General features: G+C 49.9%; 1 protein-coding gene across 1 annotated transcript in view; it reads right to left on the minus strand.

The window, feature by feature from the left end:
• Positions 1-7,763: 7,763 nt before the first annotated feature.
• Positions 7,764-19,626, minus strand: part of SLC43A2 (solute carrier family 43 member 2) — a 35,836-nt gene continuing 23,973 nt past the window's right edge. The window contains exons 7-14 of the mRNA XM_039886280.1: positions 19,147-19,280; positions 18,862-19,064; positions 18,274-18,420; positions 15,513-15,651; positions 14,012-14,141; positions 12,036-12,109; positions 10,676-10,799; positions 7,764-10,155 (exon numbers count right to left, since the gene is read on the minus strand). Coding sequence (XP_039742214.1) covers positions 9,994-10,155; positions 10,676-10,799; positions 12,036-12,109; positions 14,012-14,141; positions 15,513-15,651; positions 18,274-18,420; positions 18,862-19,064; positions 19,147-19,280 — 1,113 coding nt within the window. The 3' untranslated portion in view covers positions 7,764-9,993. The remainder of the gene's footprint in view (positions 10,156-10,675; positions 10,800-12,035; positions 12,110-14,011; positions 14,142-15,512; positions 15,652-18,273; positions 18,421-18,861; positions 19,065-19,146; positions 19,281-19,626) is intronic.

The raw sequence follows: 19,626 nt of genomic DNA on the forward strand, positions 1-19,626 counted from the left end.
GGGCCTGTGCCTTTATCAAGCATAATGAATGCAAAGGTGCATTTGGGGAAACTGAAAGAAGTGACCAGATCATGAAATTTGTGGGCCGAGGAACTGTAGGAAGGGTGAGTTCGGGCCAGATGATGCAATTCCTGGTAGGTGATGATAGGTGTTTGGAATCCATCCTAAGGGCACAGGTGGGCATTTAGGGGTTTTAAGTGGGTTTGGTGTTTAAAGGCTCACTCTGATGTCTGGGAGGAGAGGGCATGGAAGGGGCAAGCGCAGAGGCAGGGAGGACAGTTAGGAGGCCTCTGAAGAAATCCAGGCTGAGATGGACTAGGACAGTGGTGGGAAGAGGGGTGAGGATGGATTCAGCAGCAACTCAGGAGGTAAAATCAGCAAGACTTGTTGACTAATTGTCTGAGAGGATGAGAGGGAGAAGGGGAGAAAACTACCCAGGTTTCTGGCCTGGAAGCCTGGTGGACGGACAGTACTGCCTTCAGAAGTATACAGGAAAGGCAAATTTGCAGTGAGGAAAATCATGACTCCAGTGTTCAAATTGAGGGGCACCCAGGTGACGGTTAGTGGATTGCCTAAGATAGGGACTCAGAAAAGGAGGGTAGAGCAGGTGGCTATAGTGCTATCAAGCCATGACTAGTGCCCCAGGACAGCCTGGAGTAATGCATGTGCTAGCTACTCATTAAATTCTAGAATGGGAGCAGGAATTGCCTTGTGAGAGAGTGCCAAAAGAAGAGATATTATGACCCAAAGTCCCAGATTAAGTGAGTGGCTTGGATCCTGGTCCCCTGACCACCCCCTTCCTCTAGTGTAGGGCTTTTTTTCTCTACATAATATCTATGAATAGTTATTTAACAGTTGCCAGGTTCTGGCTCTTTCCAGGAAGTAACCAAACCCTGCTCTCTAGGAGCTTGCAGTCTAGTTAGGAAAACTACATTTACTCATTCACTCAATAAATATTGATTGAGCTCCTGGCCCCATCCTCGGCCATTTTCTAGGTACTCAGGATACAGGAGTGACCAAGAAAATAGACATCCTTCTCTTGTTCAGTCGGGGGAAGCAGAATATAAACAAATACAGAATTAACTTCAAGTCGTGGTAAATGTTATGAAGAGGCCAAGCAGGGTGACTTCAGGCAGTGGTGGGAGGCATTAGTTGGGTGCTCAGAGAAGACTGTTAGAGGGGGCGATGTTTAGACAGACCTGAATGACCAGAGGAATTATTGCTAAGCTGGCTCTTAGTTAATAAGAGTTGAGACAAGGGAGTTTGGAGGGCTTTGCTGGGCACTGGAGTGGGGCGGGAGGAGCTAAACAGTAATCAAAATACCTGAGAACCAGCCTCTGCTCTGGAGGCACTCGTGGACAGTAGGCCTTGCACTTGCAGAAAACCAACTAGTGACTTGAGGTAGCTTGCGATAAAGGAGGACGTGTGTGACACAAAGAACAGTGCTGGGGAAGATCCAAGGAAAGGCCTCCTGGGCTGAAGAGGTAGAGGGAGCATCCAGGACAAGGGGGATTTGAGCCAGATTTGGATAGAAAGAGAGAACAGCATCTTCAGAGGGAAACTAGCATATGCAAAGGCGTAGAGGCAGGATTCTAGAAGATGGAATCTGGGAAGTGGGGAGGCCAGAGTAGAACCTCTGGTTAGAGCGTGAGTGGTTCATGTGATGGGCACACACACGAGATGGACTGAGTGTAGGGCCCTGAGTGCCATGCTGGAGAACTCTACCTTCACTCCATGGGCAAGGGTAGCCATTTGAGAGCCTTAAAGAATTCCCACTCCTCACCACCACATTCAACCATTAATGAGATTATGCCAGTCTTGCTTCTTTATCTCTTTTCTTCTCTGAAACATTTTAAAGGAGTTGTCAGACATCATGTCATCTCATCCCTCCTTGTCTCAGTATACATTCTAGAAATATGGATGTTTTCTTACAAATGCACAATGCTATTATCATACTTAAATTCATAATTTCTTGATATTATCTCATACCCAGTTCATATTCAGATTTCTCTAATCATCTAAAAATTTTGTAGTTTCTTTTAGATAAGTTTAGTATCTGAGCAAGGCAGCATTTTTTTTCTTTTCACATTTTATTTTTAGTTCTGTTTCTTACATCTCTTACTCTGGCAAGCTTTGCTTCAGGTGTCCATAGGAGTTAGCTCTTACATGCAGGAGCCACAGCTCTCTCCAACTGTGCCTTGCTGTGAGCCAACATCTGGCTGTGGAAACAGACCCCCTGGTGCCTGAATGCCCTGGAGTCCCAACGCTACCGCTTGCCACCTGTGTGACCTTGTACAAGTTACTTAACCATTCTTTGCCTCAGCTTCTTCATTTGTAAAATGGAGCAATGATAGTGGGATTGCTGGGAATTGATGATAGTGCTGGCTTCAAGGCAATATATGTAAAGCAGTTTTGTGCAGTATGTGGCACATTTCCATATTATTACTTTTGGGGTAGGGATATTGTGAGGAAGGAGGAGTGGACACTACTGCCTTTCAAAGCTACTTCTCTACATGTTCCAGGCTCAGAGAGAAAGAAGTGAATCTCCAATGTCACAGCCAGCGACCTGTCTCTCATATCTCCCTTTCTTTGCCTCTCTCCCTCTCTCCATCTCTGTCTGTACTTCTCCATCATCTATCTCTCTAGCTCCCTCTCTAGCTTTCTCTATCTCTGTCTGTCTCCCCTTTATCTCTTTATCTTGCCTCTCTGTCTCTTTGTATCTCTCTTTCCATTTATATCTGTCTTTAATCTTTTGTTCTCTCTCCTCTCTGTTCCTCTGCATTTCTCTCTCTCTTTACTTCTCTTCCTGTTTCTCCTCTATGGCCCACTACGTCTCTCCTCATCCCTGTCCTCAGTCTTTGTCACTCTACTCTGGATAATGCATCTACTGCCTGTGTTTCTTTCATCTTCTCTTTGCAACTGTCTCCTTTTCCCCTGTCTGCTCTCTGTTCTGTCTTGGTCTCTCTCTCTCTCTCTTGCTTTCATCTTGGTGTCTGTGCATCTCACAGTTCTGGCGCCTGCACAGTTTCTCCTGGCTTGCTGGCCCTCATTGCAGCCTTGGTCAGAGCCACACCTGTAACCCATCTCTGGGTATCTTGGGGAGACTGTGTTTCACTGTTTCCATCTTCTGTTCTGTCCCTTTCCGGCTGGTGAGAGCATACTCTTCTCCCAGCTTCTGTCTTAGTCCATTTCAGCCTCTTTTTGTTTTATTTCTCTCTTTTTAAAAATTTCATCCTGCAAATATTTATGGAGCAGCTGTTCCATCCCAGGCACTGTTTGAGGCACTGGAGGCATCATGGTGACCAAGGCAGAACATGTGCCATCTCTTAAGGAGCATTCTTTCTAGTAAGAAGACAGACACCAGACAAAAGAACAGACAAACATGTGACCCTGGATGCCTGGCTCATCCCACTGGGCAGAGGAGCATGTTGGTCATTCCAAGCCATATGCAGAAACTCAGGCCCATGAGGGGAAGCTGGCTCTGCCTTGAGCTTTGCCTGACAATTCCTTGTCCCTAAATAAGAACTGTGGGGCACTCTAGAAGCCAGATTTAACATTCATTATGCACCAGGCTGGGGGAGACACAGGTAAAAAGAAAAAGGTTCTACTCATGTAGGGTCACGTCTAATGCAAGGCAAATATAACATCTGCTAGAGTCAAGGAAATAGACAGCAGGTACTTTGGGCACCCAAAGAGGTGAGGAGGCACTTTACCTCCTCTTCTCTCTCCCTACCTCTGGTGGTGTTTGACCTGCGTAGGGTTAAAAACTATTTGAGCGGCCATGATGTTTAAAAAATATTTTTTGAGCCAAAATTTGTAAAAAGGCCTAATTTATATAAAACTCAGGATTTTCAGCTTCTCTTGAAAAAAAAAAAATCAAAAAACTTGGCAACACTAGGCTAGTTCCCACATGGCCATAATTGGTTGAAGCTGTTTTAAGGCTATCCCCTGAGATGGGGCTGTGGCCTCCAGGTCTCCACAGCTTCCACCAAGTCCTTTGTGTGTCCCTGGCACAGAGGTCAAGGTCTAGCTGCCTCTGTAGCACCACAGAGCTTATGTCGTGGCTCTACTTATATTAGAGAAATAGTCTCTATGCTGTCTCGATCAAACACAGGAAAATGAAAGGTAACAACAAAGGAAGTGGCAGAGCCCCGGCTTTTGAATTTGCAGTCTTAACAAGTAGGACATCCATCTAGCATCTCTCTGCCCTGGCTACCGTGTAGGGGGCCATTGCTCATCCTTCCCCCAAGGCCATCCATATTCCTCCCCTGGGCCTTACGCCTCCTCTACCCCAACAGGGTCAGAGGCCAGGCCTCAATCAGGCTGCCCCTCCCCTCCCTGGTGGTGTGGCTCTCCCTGGGGCTTCTCTGCAGGGACAGTTGCTCTCTCCCTCTTGCTACCACTGTCTGGGGCCCTGGTGGGAGGGTGGCTAGCTTGGTGGAAAATATGTAGGAGGAGCAGTCATGCCCATGACCGCTGCCTTAGGACAAAAGAAAAGGGGCAAAGATGAGCTCCCTCCCTCAGAATCAGAATTCATCTGCAGCCCTGTCTTTCCACCCAGGAGGCCCCTTACCTGATCCCTTTTCCACCTCTTCAAATGGTAGCACAGAAGCCAAAACAGCAAAGCTGGGCCATGGTGGATGCAACATAGCAAAGGGGTAGGGACCAGGGAGCACATTTTGGACAAGTGTCAGGGAATCTGGGCAAGGGACAAGGGGCTAGGGGATGTGTGACTTAGGGAGAGACACAGGAGCTCATGAAGAAGCAGTTCTTGTCATTCTCAGCATACATTTATTGAGTGCTTACTGTGTGCCAAGAAGTAAGCCAGGTGCTAGAAACAGCAAAGGGGCAGGAAGAGTCAAGGTCAGTTATGAGGTCATCGATGATGTGTACTGACCTTGGTTAACACAAGGAACAGATTAACTCTTCAGGCACAACTCTGAGGGCCTGGGCTGGGTCCTTGGACAGACCCCGCAACAGAAAGGGATTTGGTGAGGCAAGATCCCCTCCTCCTTTCCATCCAGGTAGAGGCACACAGATAAGCCCCTACACACTCCTCTAAACAGTCACACCTGACATGAGTGGAATACATCTCTCTCTCTCTCTCTCTCTCTCTCTCCCTCTCTCTCTCTCTCTAACACACACACACACACACAAACACACGCACGCGCACGCGCGCACACGCACGCGCATGCACAGGAATGGCCACAGTTTGTTTTACAAGGAAGTGGTACGGAGGTACTACCTACAGGCCATGATCTGAGTTACCCCCTCAACATAAATCTGTCGGAGTGTCTAAATATCCACTTTTGAGAGATTATCTTGAAAAGCTTTTCAGCCAAGTCTCTAACCAAAATGTGAAAGACAACATGAACAAGGGGACAATTTCCTAAGGCTTTTGCTTAGAGAGGGGTTTTGAGATAGCAGAGTCAGCAGAAACAGACCTCACTTCTTTTACTTGGCCACGAGTCTGTTCCAGTCAGAGCTTCCTAAAGTCGGTGTCCTATTAGACATGTGAGTGGAGGTAGAAGGGTAGCGGTGGCCCTTGTTCCCTGTGCTATCTGTACTCCTCAAGGGTCATACAAACAATGCTGTCACTTGCTAAGTGCCTATTAAATGCCAGGTATACTACTGTGCAAATGCATTATGTCCGTGTTCACTGAGCTTCACGGTGAGGGTATTAGCTCCACTTTACAACTGGAGGAAACTGAGGCTGAAGACTTGCCTAAGGTCACTGATGTGGTATATGTGGTGGGACCTCTAACTTCTCCGCCCCTTGGCACAGGGAGATAGAATCTCACTCTGGGAGAAAGGGATCAGGAACCAGGAGATGCCAGGGGCCCAGTACAGTCTCAGATCTACCCACGAGGCTGAGAATGACTAACTTCAGAGCTGTGAACATGTTGCCTGCAAAGACCAAGGGACACGAGCGGTGGCTCCATACTGGCAGGCCACCCAATGGAGGATGCTATTTTTCCTTCATGACACTCAGGAAGCTCTGCCCTCACCGCAGGGCTTGGGGTAAATCAGGACATGGTGGGGAACAGGTTCACAGAGCCCACCTGCTTATCCTGACCCCAGGAGAGGGCTGCAGCTTGTGGAAAACCCCCTCACCTTGGGGGTTCTGGGCTCCTCCTCATCCTTATAATCCCTGGGGAAAATAGGCTACTACCCTTGAGTTGGACCCCTGGTAATTGGAACAGATAAGATGCCTTACTGCCCCAAGAGCCCACAAGAACCCATCATATTCTTTAGAGGGAGAAAGCTGTTGCTGAAATGCCCCTGAAGCTTGATCTTGTTGAGAAGACTTCTCAAGAGCTGTCTGAGAGGAGCACCTCACCATAGGATGCCCAAAGCCTAATTCTACCTCCCATTACGCAGCCCACTTGCATATCTGCTCAAATTCACACAGGCTGACATGCAAATGCATCAAAAATTCCACTGGGCTAAATGTGCTGATGTCTGGGACAGTCCTGCACACACATCCTGAAAATTAGATGTCCCCCTTTTTCAGTGTCCTTGGGGCCAAGGGCAGTGTGAGGCCCACCTCTGATTGCACAGCTCAGGGCCAGGATGAGGTGGGCTTGGGCAGTTCTTTGGACCAGGCCTATACTGGGTACGAGAGGGGAAAGAAGATGGAGAAAAGCAGAAAGGCACCCACAAGTGCCTGCAAACCTATTTATGGTCTTTGGGAGGGTTGGAAACTTCTCTAGCACAGGCCCAGGCAGCAGGAGCGGCAGGCAGAAGCCAGGAGGGTCTGGAGGAAGCCAACAAAGGAATAACTAGACCTGAGCCCAGGGAGACTAGAGAGAGGTTCCTGGCAATGCTTCTGAGACTGGCTCAGACCGCTTCCTCAACTCTGACATCACTAGCCAGGCATCACTTCCTGCTCCTTTCCATCAGGAGCCTGGAGGACAAAACCTACAATGAAGGGTCATGGCCACTTGGTGCCCACTGCCTTCTATCAGCCCATGGTCCCTCTCCCATTCCAGGGCACTCTCCTCAGGGTTTGGGGTGACCAGATAATTGCCTCTCTACTCCAAGAACCCATTAGCCTCCAGGGCTAAGATGACTCCACAGAGTAATCATCCCATTCCCCAAGGAATCTTTTGGCTTCGAGAAAGTGGTGCCTAGATTTGCTTTCTTTTCTCAGGCTGTTGGCTCCCTGCTCCCAAAAGCCTGGTGGCCCCCGAGGCTGCACCTCCCAAAGGAATGTTCTGGTCTAGAGGGCTTTCTTTGATTCCTCCAATGATGTTAAGGCCCCTATGCAGGTCCTAGCTTTAATCTTGAGAAAATTACGCCCCCTCCCTGGACCTTGATCTTTCCAACTGTAAAAGAGAAATGATAGTATCTATTTAACTCTTAGATTTGTTATCATAATTCAATGATGATAATAGGAAAATATGTAACCTATCAACTCTGTACAGTCAAAGCAGAATGACTGGCTCCTGACAGGGGGGTGGGGGTGCAGGTGGTAGCCAACCTATATGGTACCCTGCTCCCATTTTCATGCCTCTAATCCCCACACATTGTTGGCCCTAGACTGATTTCCACCCTGCATTCTTTCCCAATGCCTGCTTCTTTCCACAAAGTGCTCACACCCTGCAGGTGGGTGGGAGGGAGGCGCAGCAGTTCCTACTTCGGCTGCGGACTGAGCCTGGGACTGCTGGGGACAGCACAGGTCATGTCTGTAACCGCAATATGTTTTCCCAGCTTGAAAGTCCCCTGCTAATCAACATTCCCCAAACCACGCTCCTCTGTGAGTGGGTATCAAACATTGTGGGGCACCAGAATCACCAGGTGGAACTTAGCAACATATAGGCTCCAGATTCCCTCTAGGTCAGAGGCAAGACCTGGAGACGTTTTTAACAAGCGCCAAGGAGCTCCTGCTGTGGGTGGTCATTGGGCCACACATGGGAGGACGGCTCTGATGGTTAAAATCACATCTCTGCAGCATATCATACTCCTTCTTGGAGAGCCACAAAGTCCATGAATGTGCCAAAAAGTGCTGCAAGTGTTTGCTGCAAAGAAAAATGCTTGACTTTAACTCACCATTTCCTAAATTTGACAAATTTTTTTAAAAATTAGCATAACCATTAATATCTCGCATAACTAGTGTTCTGAGGAATGGTTTGGGAAATGTTGATCTCATTCCCTCTCCTTTTTAAAAAATGTTTTACGCAAATGTATATTTTTTAAATATTTGAGTGGACTGAAGCCTGGAAGGTTATATGTGCTCAAGGTGCTCAACTGCTGACACAAAGCTCGAATTTGGGCCTCGGTCTGCCCCTTCCTGTCCTCTGTCCATTCCCCCACCACATTGTTTCTGTCTCTCTGAGCCTGAGCCTCTCCTAGGGTCACCCTGTCTTGAATTCAGGAGGAACCCTCAGGATAGTTGACCAGTGACAAGAAATCAGAGTCAGGGTTATAAGGGGGTCAGGATTAGCCTATTTGGCTGGGAGAAGCAGCAGAAGAGGGGGTGGCCCACACTTCTGTCACACAAGCCCAACTTGTTTGGGGATAGGGTGAAGGTGTAAGGTCTTTTTCTGGCCCACTGCCCCTCCCAAAATGGCAATCACCCGGAGATGGTGAGCAGCTGAGTATGACTGGCTGGCGAGTGACAGCAAATCTTGTGTTTTCTCTTCAAGCTCAAAACAGGCACATGTAGCCCTTAACTGATAAGCCAGCAGGGGCAACCCTTACCAGGAGGAAAAGAAATTTATTGCTTTATAAAAAGGAGTCTGATAAAACGTAAAAGAAAAAAAAAAAACTGTAAGTCTAAAAATCCACCCACCCATCTCAGCGTTCCCGGGAAATCTCAGACACATTTCTGGGGGCAGTAAGGTGGGTGGACTGGTAAACCGGGCTGGCCTGGCAGAGGAAGGGTGGCCTCTCCCACGTAAACAGCTCCAGGGCCCTGAAAAAGTCCGCCGGCAGGGCGCGCTGTGGCACCGCAGCCTCAGACAAGCTCCCAAATGAGCCAGGCTGGCTCCAGGTCCTGGGTGGCTGCTGGGCAGCTCTGGGAGAAGAGCAGATACCCAGAGCCCACACCCTACCACCCCCCCCCACATCTCTCACACATACTGCATATCACATATACACACCCACACGTATACACTAGGCCCCTCACATATCTACCCCCTGGTTCAGGCCTGGACCTCCATGTCTGTCACCCACACCTTCATCTGTCATGTGTGTGTCTGTGTGGGGTGCCCTGTTGGTGCCCCTTTAATTCCCTTCAGGTCACAGACTGGATGAAGGGTGGCAGTGGAAACTTGCTGTCTGCTTAGGCCCTGAGGGAAGAGGTGATGGCTGATCAGCTTTGTCCACGGCTCCTGAGCCCGGTATGAGTAACCAACCCTCCATCCCCTCCCCAGGCTTTAAGCCAGGGGGCTTTTCCACAGGCCTCTAATGGGAGGACAGGGCATGGACCGGCCACGAGGGGCTGGAATTACAAAGGATTTAGCACCAACAACAGGAAGCGGGTCTTTCCTTCCTCAGGCAGCCTCAGACTGGCCAGGGAAGGAGATGAGGGGCCAGGCAAGGGGGGTGCAGGCAGTGCAAGCCTTTGACCTCAGGCAGGTGTGGTTGGTGGGCATGCAGCCAAGGGGCAGTGGATGGTATACCCCCCTGTTTTGGCAAGAGGCAGAATCCCAAATACTTAAGGGAGAGAGCCTGCCTGCTGGAGGTCTTCCTGGCTCCTCCCACAGGCACCATGGAGCCTCAAGGCTCCAGGGACCCTCAAAAGTTGCAGAGCAAAGCCCAAGGCTACCCCTGCTTCCAGCAGTAAGAGAATCATACATCCAGGCCCTCTCCCGTCCTTCCACAGCTGAGCTCCAGGACCAAGGCAGGACCAAGGCCCTAGGAGGGAGCATGGACTCCAACATAGTGGAGAGGTTCCTGTGGGTGCGTGGAGGTCCTCTGGGGTGGGGAGGAGGACACTGGTGAATAACTGAAGCAAAGGCAGGAGGCCACAGTTCTGAGGTGTGGGCACTACACGGAAGCCTCTCTGTTGGATGAGCCGTTGAGCTTGAGGAAAAGCTTGTCATCTTCCCTCTTCTGCTGCAGCTGCCTCTCCAGCTGGCGCCGGTAGCAGATGAGGTAGAGGGGAAGGCAGAACCCCAGCATGCTCAGGCCAAGCAGCCCCACATTCACCTGGGGTGGCAGGGATGAGAGTTGCCATCATGTGGGGCAGGGGACCAGGTCGGGGCTATGATCTTTTGCTGAGTCCAGCTCAAGACTCTTCCTAGCACTCAGGTTTAGAAAAGGGAAGAAGGTCACAGGAAAGGAGAGGAAAAACTGAAACTGGAATGTTCAAGAGGCTGGAGGGCCACATTCCAGCAGGAGAATTCCCCAGTTGTCTGCAGGCCACCCAGCAGCCCTCGGGGCCTGCCCTCTCCCCACCCCCACCTCAGACCTCCTGATCTGAATCTCCAGGGGTGGGGCAGGGAGAGCAAGTAGGGTCTATTTATCCCAAAATCAGGTCCAGAAAGGACACTTTTCACCTCCTGCCTGGCCACCATTCACAAAGGAAGGGGACCTCGAATTGTTCTTAACCAAAGTTTTCAAATAGCCTGTCCCGGGGGCTCTGGAAGCCCCAGAGCGGTGCCTCCCAGCTCCCAGTCAGCAGAGTGGGGCAGAGGTCCATAACCCACTGCCCGCTGGCCCTTCTTACCCACAGAGGGTCTCCTTGGAGGGGACCCATCATGGCCAGAAACAGCGGCTGCTGCAGGAGAGCGAAGAGTGCACTGACCAGAGACTGCAGTCCGGTGAGGCTGCCAAACTGGGTGGAGGGATACCTGCCGAGACAAGAGAAGACCTGTCACCGTAAGTGCCACTCTCAGGCTTTCCAAATGTCCCTTGCCCAGGTACACTGGTGCCCCCAGGCTACACCTTTGGCACCAGAGAAGAGGCAGGGACAGCCTCAGAGAACGGCAGGGTGCTTGCCTTCAGATTACTATCTGCTGAGCAGTTCTGCAAAGTGAATTTCTCTTTTGGACCATCCTGAGGCCCCAGACTCTGGGGAGGATCCCACCCGACTCAGATTGCGCCCCAGACCCGTGAATGTCTGGCCAAGCTGAGTGAAGTGGGTGCCAGCAGGAGTCTGCAGTCTGGGAAGCAGGCCCAGGAAGCAGGTTGGAGGCTGGGCCTGGCCCTGCTGTGCCCTCATCCAAAGGAGCGTTGTGTAATCAAGGAAACGTAACATTGCAGCCCTCAGATGGCTCCCTCAGACCTTGCCAGGGCAGCGCAACTTCCTCCAGCCTGGGGATGGGGGGCGGGGGAGACGTGTAGACCTAGAATGACCCCCATGTGATGGGGAGAGATTTCTGAAAACATCTTAGGAAACATCAGGCTTTAGGACTCCAGAGGTGGGAAGGGGCTCCCAGAGGGAAACAAGCTGGTCTTTGGTCACAGATACAGAGGATGATGTTTGGGTTGCAGGTTTTGAGCCAAGCCCTGGCCCAAGGAGGAAGAACTCTGTGGTTCCTCATGTATGGGTGGACAATTGGAAAAGGAGGCTAGTTTCATTTTAGCCAAGGCCTGAGATGGCTGTGGGCAGAACCAGGCTGCGTGAGATTCTGAGTGAGAACTGTCTGACACATCCTGAGCTCAGTTGTCCATATCTCTTCCCCTGCTGAGGGCCATTTGAACATCAACATTTAGCTCTGGGCTGCCAGAACCCACCCCTGACCTTCCCATGAGCAACCAGAGGCAGCCTAGGACTTGGCTGAGCAGTAGCCCCCAAGGCAATAATGAGCTGCACAGGGGCACTGACTCTGGTTGGGAGAAGTGACTTCACATTAAATGCCAAGACTTGTGGGCACCCAACTGTCTATCCACTGACCCACCTCCTGCCAAGTATGGCCTTCCCCTGACACATTCAACCAGAGCCCTGGTACCTGTCCCTTGATGCAAGAAGATAAACTCTGAGAGGGCAGACTGGCTCCCCTCAGGACCTCAGTCCCATCACGAACCTCCCTCAAGTCATTCCCTCGACCTCCATCACCAGGCCACCTGCAGCTCCCAGGACTTACACAGCAGCATACAGGCCCCCAACGGCAGAGTGGATGAATCCTCGCACAATTGTGTGCAGGATGAAGGAGAGGATCTGAGAGGGAGAGAGAGCAGAGTGTGAGCAGAAGACTGTGAAGACCCTCACCTTGTCCTCTCACCCTGCGCTTCCCGGGATCCCGAGCAATGGGAACACTGGCTTGTATCAGCTCTCCAGAGCCAATCACTGAATTTTCTGGAATTTCGCAAGCCAGTTGTTAAACAGTCATCACTAAAACTTAATTTTTGTGAACTTACAATTAAACCAATTATATTTTTTTAAAAAGGTAATGAATATTCAAAACTTATCACTTCCTAATTATTTTCCTATGTTTTACTATTATCTGTGCTCTTAAGGTTTTTTTTATGGCTTTTGTATATACATATGATGGAATTACCAGGCGATGGTGTGTTACTGTGATTCTATTTCCAACTCTAGTCAGTGATATCATATTGATTGAAATTAGCCGCAATGAGAGCATTTACACCACGAAACTTGGCAAACGCTAAAAATCAAGGTGCCCCCAGCCCGACATAAGTCTGTTGTTAAATATGTATTGGCAGCACTAGGGAGATCACTAATCACCTGGGCCCTGACTGTCCCCACCCTAGGAAAAGTTTTGCTTCCTAAGAAGGCCACTGCAGGCAGGCTTACAAGCCCTGAGAAGTACTTGTTAATAATTTGAGAGGCACAAGAGCTGTCCACTTTGTCACCAGGACCCTTTGTCTGTTACTCATACCCAGCTCTGCCACCCTGCTCAGCAGCCAGGACCTGTTCCCAGGAATGTACGTGGTGGAGGGGGCAGGGGCCGCTTTCTGCGGTGTTGAAAGAGGGCTGTTCCAGAATGTGCAGGCACATACTTGGACAGGCTCCCCCTTTCCACTTCAAATGCCTTGTTGCCTTTTCCTAACTTTTCTTTCGATGAGAACTCAAAAAAAAAAAAAAAAAGCGTAGATGACTCTCCCTACTAAGCATTACTCCTCGATTAGACAAGGTGGTTGGGGCAAGGGTCTGTTAGTCTTGCAGAGAGGGCGGTCACCAAGAAGCCAAGAGGGCGCTGGGGAGGTAATAATACTTCCACCTGGAACTGGTATCATTGGTTTATTCTGGTCTGCACACACAGTGTCAGCACATACAAGTGATAGTGCCTGTGGGTGGTACACATCTGGGTATCCAATGGACCTCAACATATGGCCACTTGGAAAAAGGAAAAGACTCTTGCTTTCCTCCTGAACCTGGCCCAAGATATCATCTGGCCTTGGGCTACACCCATCTGGAACCAATGCCATCCCTCACATCCCTTCAAAGTTAATAAACTTGAGGGTTGGGGCTAGAACACTTTCATGAATGTAAGGGTGGAGTCAGCAAGTGACAAAATCTACCTCACTCGAAATCTCTGCCAAAAGTCAGATTTCAAAAGTATCAGAAATCTTGTGGAACGGAATTAAGCTTTTGAACCCAGATGCCAAGTGATCATCACAATCTTTTTCCACTCTCTACAACGTAGAGACCCTGTAGGCACTCTTGTATCTGAGGAACAATCGTTCTCACCAACACCACAGATTAGCCGCACCTCTTTGGACATCAGATTTCAGCTACTTGAGCAATGTAAAATAAGGAGCCACACACAACTACCCGACATAGTTCCAGAAAATAGTATGATGGTGGTATTCATGGTATGCAAATGCACAAAAGACTAGGAGGAACAATATGTCTTCATAAAGAAATGTCTTCTATGAAAGGTAATCTCAGTGTCATTTACAGCTTACTCCTGGCATTGAGCAGAGTCTGGCAGGTAAGAGGCCTCGTGTAATTAACAGTGGGCTGGTTAGTGGGCTGGTTGAATTAAATAAATGAAAAGTCACCATTCTCTTTGTTGATGGCTTTCATAACACGCCATGCACTTTTCAGTCTCATTGTCCCCTACCCCATCTGGCAGCTCCCTCTCCCCACACCCACCTGCAGAGGCAGGTTTGGAATGAGGCAGGTCACCCCAAAGCCCACGAGCAGCAGATTTGTGAAGGCGAAAGCCCGCATGGCATTGGTGACCTTCTGGATCTGCCGGTCCCGTTTCTTCTTCTTCTCACCTCTGTGGAAATACAAAGCATACCCTGGAGCTGGGAGCTCCCTGGAGGAAGATGGGGTCTCCCAGGAAGTCAGGCCCTAGGAGTCATAGCTGGACAACTCGAGACTCAGAGACCACCCAGACACGTTTTAGGAACTGTCGGGGCTAGACCAGCACTAGGGATGCACCTACTGCATCCTCTCAACTGAGCATTGAGAGTAAACCTCAGTGGAGAGGTCGGATACGAGATGGTCATCAACACACTGCACTGCTTCAGTGAAGACTGAGCTCAAATGATAGGGAGGGAAGGAGCAGAGTGTGCCCAAGTTAGGATGTGGCAAAGCCTCACTTCATCATTGGTTTCAACTTCACCCAAATCCTGCAGGGAGCCGCAGATAAGGCAGATAATAAGCCAAATAAGGAAGTGAGTGGATATTCCCTTGGGGGACAGGAAGGGGTGAAGGAGAAACAAATATGCAGCAGATGGAACCAGAATGGGCACAAACAACCTCTTGGCTGTAGGACCTGACCTAGATAACAAAGCATTCTCTGTAATTATTTTCTTGTGAATTCACTATTGCTGATTCTAGTCTCACCACCCACACAGATACCCCATGGACAACTGTATGACATCCAAGAATGAATGCCAAGTGCTGGGAGATGTGTAGGGAGTCCCAAGTCCACCACATCCTAACCATGTGACCTCAGGAAAGCTACTCAAACTCCTAGCTTCAGTTCTCACATCTGTGAAATGGGTATCACACTAGTATACCTCATTGAGGTGTTATGAGACTTAACTGAGATATTGTACATTAAGTGCTTGGCACAGGGCCTGGTACAATAAATAGTAGCTTATTATACTAAAGTGGAGTCACAAAAGACAGCACTGAACTCATCCTCTGATCTTAGACCCCAGCCTGTACATAAAGTAGGGTTCCAGTACCTTGTTTAGTGCTCACAATCATGAACAAATTTATTAACACCAATCACAGTTATAACAACTTACTACTCTCACCCAGTGGAGTCAGCCATGTAGGAAAGCAGCACTGCTTTAAGATCTTTCACCCATTGTGCTTCTCATGCTAAGGATCTGAGTGCAGTGTTAAAAAGCAGAACGGTTTGATATCAAGTGTCTGCACAGACCTTCCTCCGGTTTCCCCCTTCTTTCATCTAAGCCAGTGCTTCCCAAGCTTCAGCCTACCAAATAAAGAAGTGACAGACCAAAATGTATACTCAGCTGAGTGAACAAGTGTCTTAGAGCCATTGGGAGAGCAGCCTTGAGCACAACCCTCTCTGGCCTCTCTTGTTGACTTTAAAACCTAACCCACCCACCCTGTCCCTGCCTAACATCTGAATCGGGGGCTGGGGGCCAGGGCACAGGCCCTGCCTACGCACTGGTTGGTGTCTTTTTCTTCGGTTTCCTCAGAGGCATCTTCACACTCCTTTAGTTTCCAGTCCATGATGTAGCCAATGACAGGGGCTGTCAGCAGGCAGAGCAGCTGGAGCACACCGAAGATGGAGGTGTAGAGGCTAACTGGGGAGGAAGAGGGGCTGTGTCATGGGGGGCTCCTGGCAGAGGCCTGGGGCAGTGCCAGACAAAGTCCGAGACCCAATGGGCCCTTCTGGGGTCTTCCCCAGAACCCCTCTGTCACTGTGGGTCTTGAAGGGAGCCCAGAGACTTTAACCTCTGAAATCAAAGCTGAAACAAGGGGTAGGCATCCTATTTGCTCCCCCAAATGCCCTGCTCATTTCTAAGAAACAGCTATTGAAATCCAGTATGTCACAATGGCCTCCACCAGAAGCTCCAGGAAGTCTCTATAACTTGGGAACCACAAAATCCCCAATGCTTGCAACTGAGGTTTTGTGTAATACTGGACATTAGAAATACACCAGGAAGCTTATTTCTGCCTCTAGAAATATACCAGGAAGGCACCACTCACAGGGACTCTGACGTAAAGGCTTCAATCTTCAAAGAACCTTAAAATTAAGATGGGATTTTTTGGGTAAATAGAAACTGAAAGTTGACTGCCCCACCTCCACCTACAGCTCTGGCCCAAAGGGATGTCTGGAATTCAAGGCAAGGCGTGTCTTGGTTGAACAGAGACTGGCTGGGAGGGGATGTTGCAATGTTCCCCAATAATCCCCACTGCTTACCAGTAGCCATCACTGCATCAAGCAAGCAAAGTGAAAAAGCAGAAAGGAGTGAAGTTAGCAGCAGAAATCTCGAAGGTTGTTATAGGGAGATGGGGCAAGGAGGTAGACTAGCTCTGGGCCCAGCACACATGCCATTTCCCATCCAGATCTGACTCTCAGAGCACCCATGTGCAGCTGAGCTTGAGCCAGGCTTCTGGGAGAGAAGGCAGGAAGGGTCCAACGCGGGCGCCTGCTGACATTTTCCTGTCTGCTGGGGCCTCAGTCATGCGCAGCCAGTGCTTCGTCACAGGCAGGCTGGTAAATCAGGCCTGCGGCTTGCCAAGGACCGTGATGGAGAAGTAGTGTAGGTGCAAGAGACCTGGCAGAACTCAGTGTCATGTGGCCCCTCAGGAACATCGCTCTGTTATAGTTGTACTCCGAGAGCAAGAGAGGCCAAACAATCCACTCTGACCCCTAGTCAGGCATCTGACACCTGGGTCTCCCCAGACAGCCACAGCTAGTCTCCCGTCCACCCCACCACTCCCTGACCCTGAAGCTACCCCTCTGGGCATAGCTGGGACTGTGGATGTCATGTACAACAGCTCACAGGAGCAGGATGGGGGAAAACCAGTGTCCTATCAGTTGCAGATTGAATTTCCTGGCCCAATTTCCTCTACTTCTTGAAATTGACTTTTTGAATGTGGGAAACAATTGGAAAAAATTCCTCTTGGGCAGCAAAAGATTTCTCAGACAATTCAAGTAAAAGGTCACGACTCAGCAGCAAGAATATGTGCCTTCCAAGGGCCAGTGAGGACCCTTCTCTGCACACTTCAGGGTCACCATCTCTCGGCTTGAGAGTTTGGAATAGAGAGTGTTTAGACATGATAGATCAGTTTCCCCAAAGTTCGGTCCAAAGATTTTAATGAGTATTACATAATAAAAGCTTTTCTGTAGTAGAAATTTGGGGGCACATCACTGGACACAATAAAGCTAAATAGGTTATTTTTTCCTGTAGGGTGCTCTTAGAGCCTTTACTCTGTCAGCAATCATTATGAAATTTTGCAAGGGCACATGATAATGTTTCTCCCCAGGACACCCATTTTCACAGTGGAACCAGTGTTGTCTGGGTCCCTTTGTCATCTTTCCCTTTAGTTAAGGCTGGATTTCTCATCTCCTTTACAAACTGTGTTTGATTCCTTATAATCCCTAAGGGAAAACAATTAAACCAAAAAAAAAAGTTGCACAGCAATGAGACTACTAATAAAAAGGATTTACCAAATGTGTTTGTCCCGTTTAGGGATGACTAAAGCTGACTCAGCTCAGGCCTGAGGAAGTACTGACTTTCTTTGTAGAATCAAAACCTCTAATCTGCTAAGCTAAAGACCTTCTGTGCTGTTTTGGGAAAGTGGCGTGTGGGTTATCGGTTTTGTTTACCAGACTCAACAAGTCTCAACTGGATTACATACGTGAGGAAGCCTCTGCCTGGCCTTGCTTCACAGATTCCAGTGCGGGCCCAATTGCCCCAAAGTCTCCAGCCACAATGGTCCGGTGCCCTCACCCGCTTCCTTGTCTCGGCACCCAGTCTCTCCATGCACCAACCCTGTAGTTTCCCAGGGGGATTCTTGGTGTCGGGTCTAATTGGCTGTCTTTCAACAAGCTCTCAGGTGGAGTACTTTGTTCTGTGTAATATTTTCGTTCATAAACACATGCCAACCATCCCCCTCAGGCAATGAAAAATATACACTTCACATCCCGAACACATGTAGCTATTTTAGTCCGCCCCTCCCTCCTAAACCGGGAAACTCTAACGGAGACATGAAAGAACAGTTGGGGCTGGCAATGACGAATAAGTTCTGACCAGCAATCAGTCCCTTGGACTCTGTCATTTGACAGCCCTGTTGCTCTGGCCCAGCTTAACACCTTCCAGACATCTGTGCAGGCGCTAGACCTCAGCGGAAGGAGTGACCACCACTCGGGGGTGCCCTCCTGTGGGGCTGTCCACCAAGGTCCAGGGGCCACCTACCTACGTCCTGGTCGCCGCTGACCAGGAACTTGAGGATGTTGTTCATGGCTCCCATATAGAAGATGAGTCGCAGCTGTGTGACGCACATGGTGATGAGGCTGAGCAACAGGATGGGGCTGAATACGCTGTGCATGAAGGAGGGGGCCGCTGTGGGGAGAAGGCCACAGATGCTCAGGGGGAACCAAGGCCAGTACCACCTCAGCCCACAGCCCACCCGCCATCCAGGGCCCAGTGTGCGGGGAGAGGAGGCTGATTTGCTGACCAACTCTCTCCATGCTGGATGCAAGGATGGGCCCAGGTGAAGTTAAAGTTGTAGGTGCTGGAGCTTAGGTCACCCAGCTGTGCAAAACAAGTTAGGTGATTCCTTCACCCTCTCTGAGCCTTAGTGTGCTCATCTGTAAACCAGGGTGAATGGTGCTGCCCGCCCTCTTGAAATAAAGTGAGAATTAAGTTAGATAATACCCACAGAGCCCTCAGCCAGGGCTGGGGCTCAGGCTTCCAGATCTGGATCAGCTACCCTCTCCCCAACTCAGGGATGTGGGTGACATCTCAGGCAGGCCTGGAAAATGAGGGCTTCAAGGTAGGTACCTGCAGCATCTGGTTGGCACTTCACCTCCAGGTCGACGGTGGACAGGCACAGCTTGTGGCCCTCCTGCAGCACCGCCTGCTCCTTGGTGCTCCTCATGGAGCTGCCCACGCTGAGGCGGCGCCCCACTGTAGTCACCTGCTTGTAGAACTGCTTCCCTGTGATCTTGTGGTCAAAGCCCAGCCAGCTGAACTTGATCTTCACCCTGGAGGCCACAGGAGCGTCTGTCAGCATCACCCAGGGCCCTGGCTAGGGTGGGTGTAAGGACAGATAGCATGTCCACTTACGAGTAGTCCATGTCCTCTGGCCCCGGGAAGGGCTCCAGAGGCCAGTTAAGGAAGCAGTTGAGGAAAACCAGCCCAGAGCAGCCAGCCCAGACCACGAGGATGATGATGAAGGAGGCACCAAAGTCGTAGATGACCTGAAAGGCACAAGGGTAGGGGCAGGGCCGGGGGTGGAGTTAGCACAGGAAAGCCAGGGTGGGCAGCAGGCAGGGAGACTCTGGCAGCCCTGCTCTCCCTGTGCTGAGCTGCATAAGGAAGCACATCCCTGTCAGCGTGGGTGTTTGGTCATCAGACGCCTGCATCCCAATTATCCCAACTCACCCTGGCATGTCATCAACCCCCTGTGCCTCAATCTTGGACCAGATGTCACTTGCTTGGAGAGGCTTTCCCTGACCAGCCCCATCACTGTCATATCACTGGTTCGTAGTGAATAGCCCTGGCTGAGAATACTGGTGTCTTGATTCATTTACTTGTCCATTGTTA

Source organism: Pteropus medius, unplaced genomic scaffold, assembly GCF_902729225.1.
Source record: "Pteropus medius unplaced genomic scaffold, Ma_sr-lr_union100, whole genome shotgun sequence".
NCBI lineage: Eukaryota > Metazoa > Chordata > Mammalia > Chiroptera > Pteropodidae > Pteropus > Pteropus medius.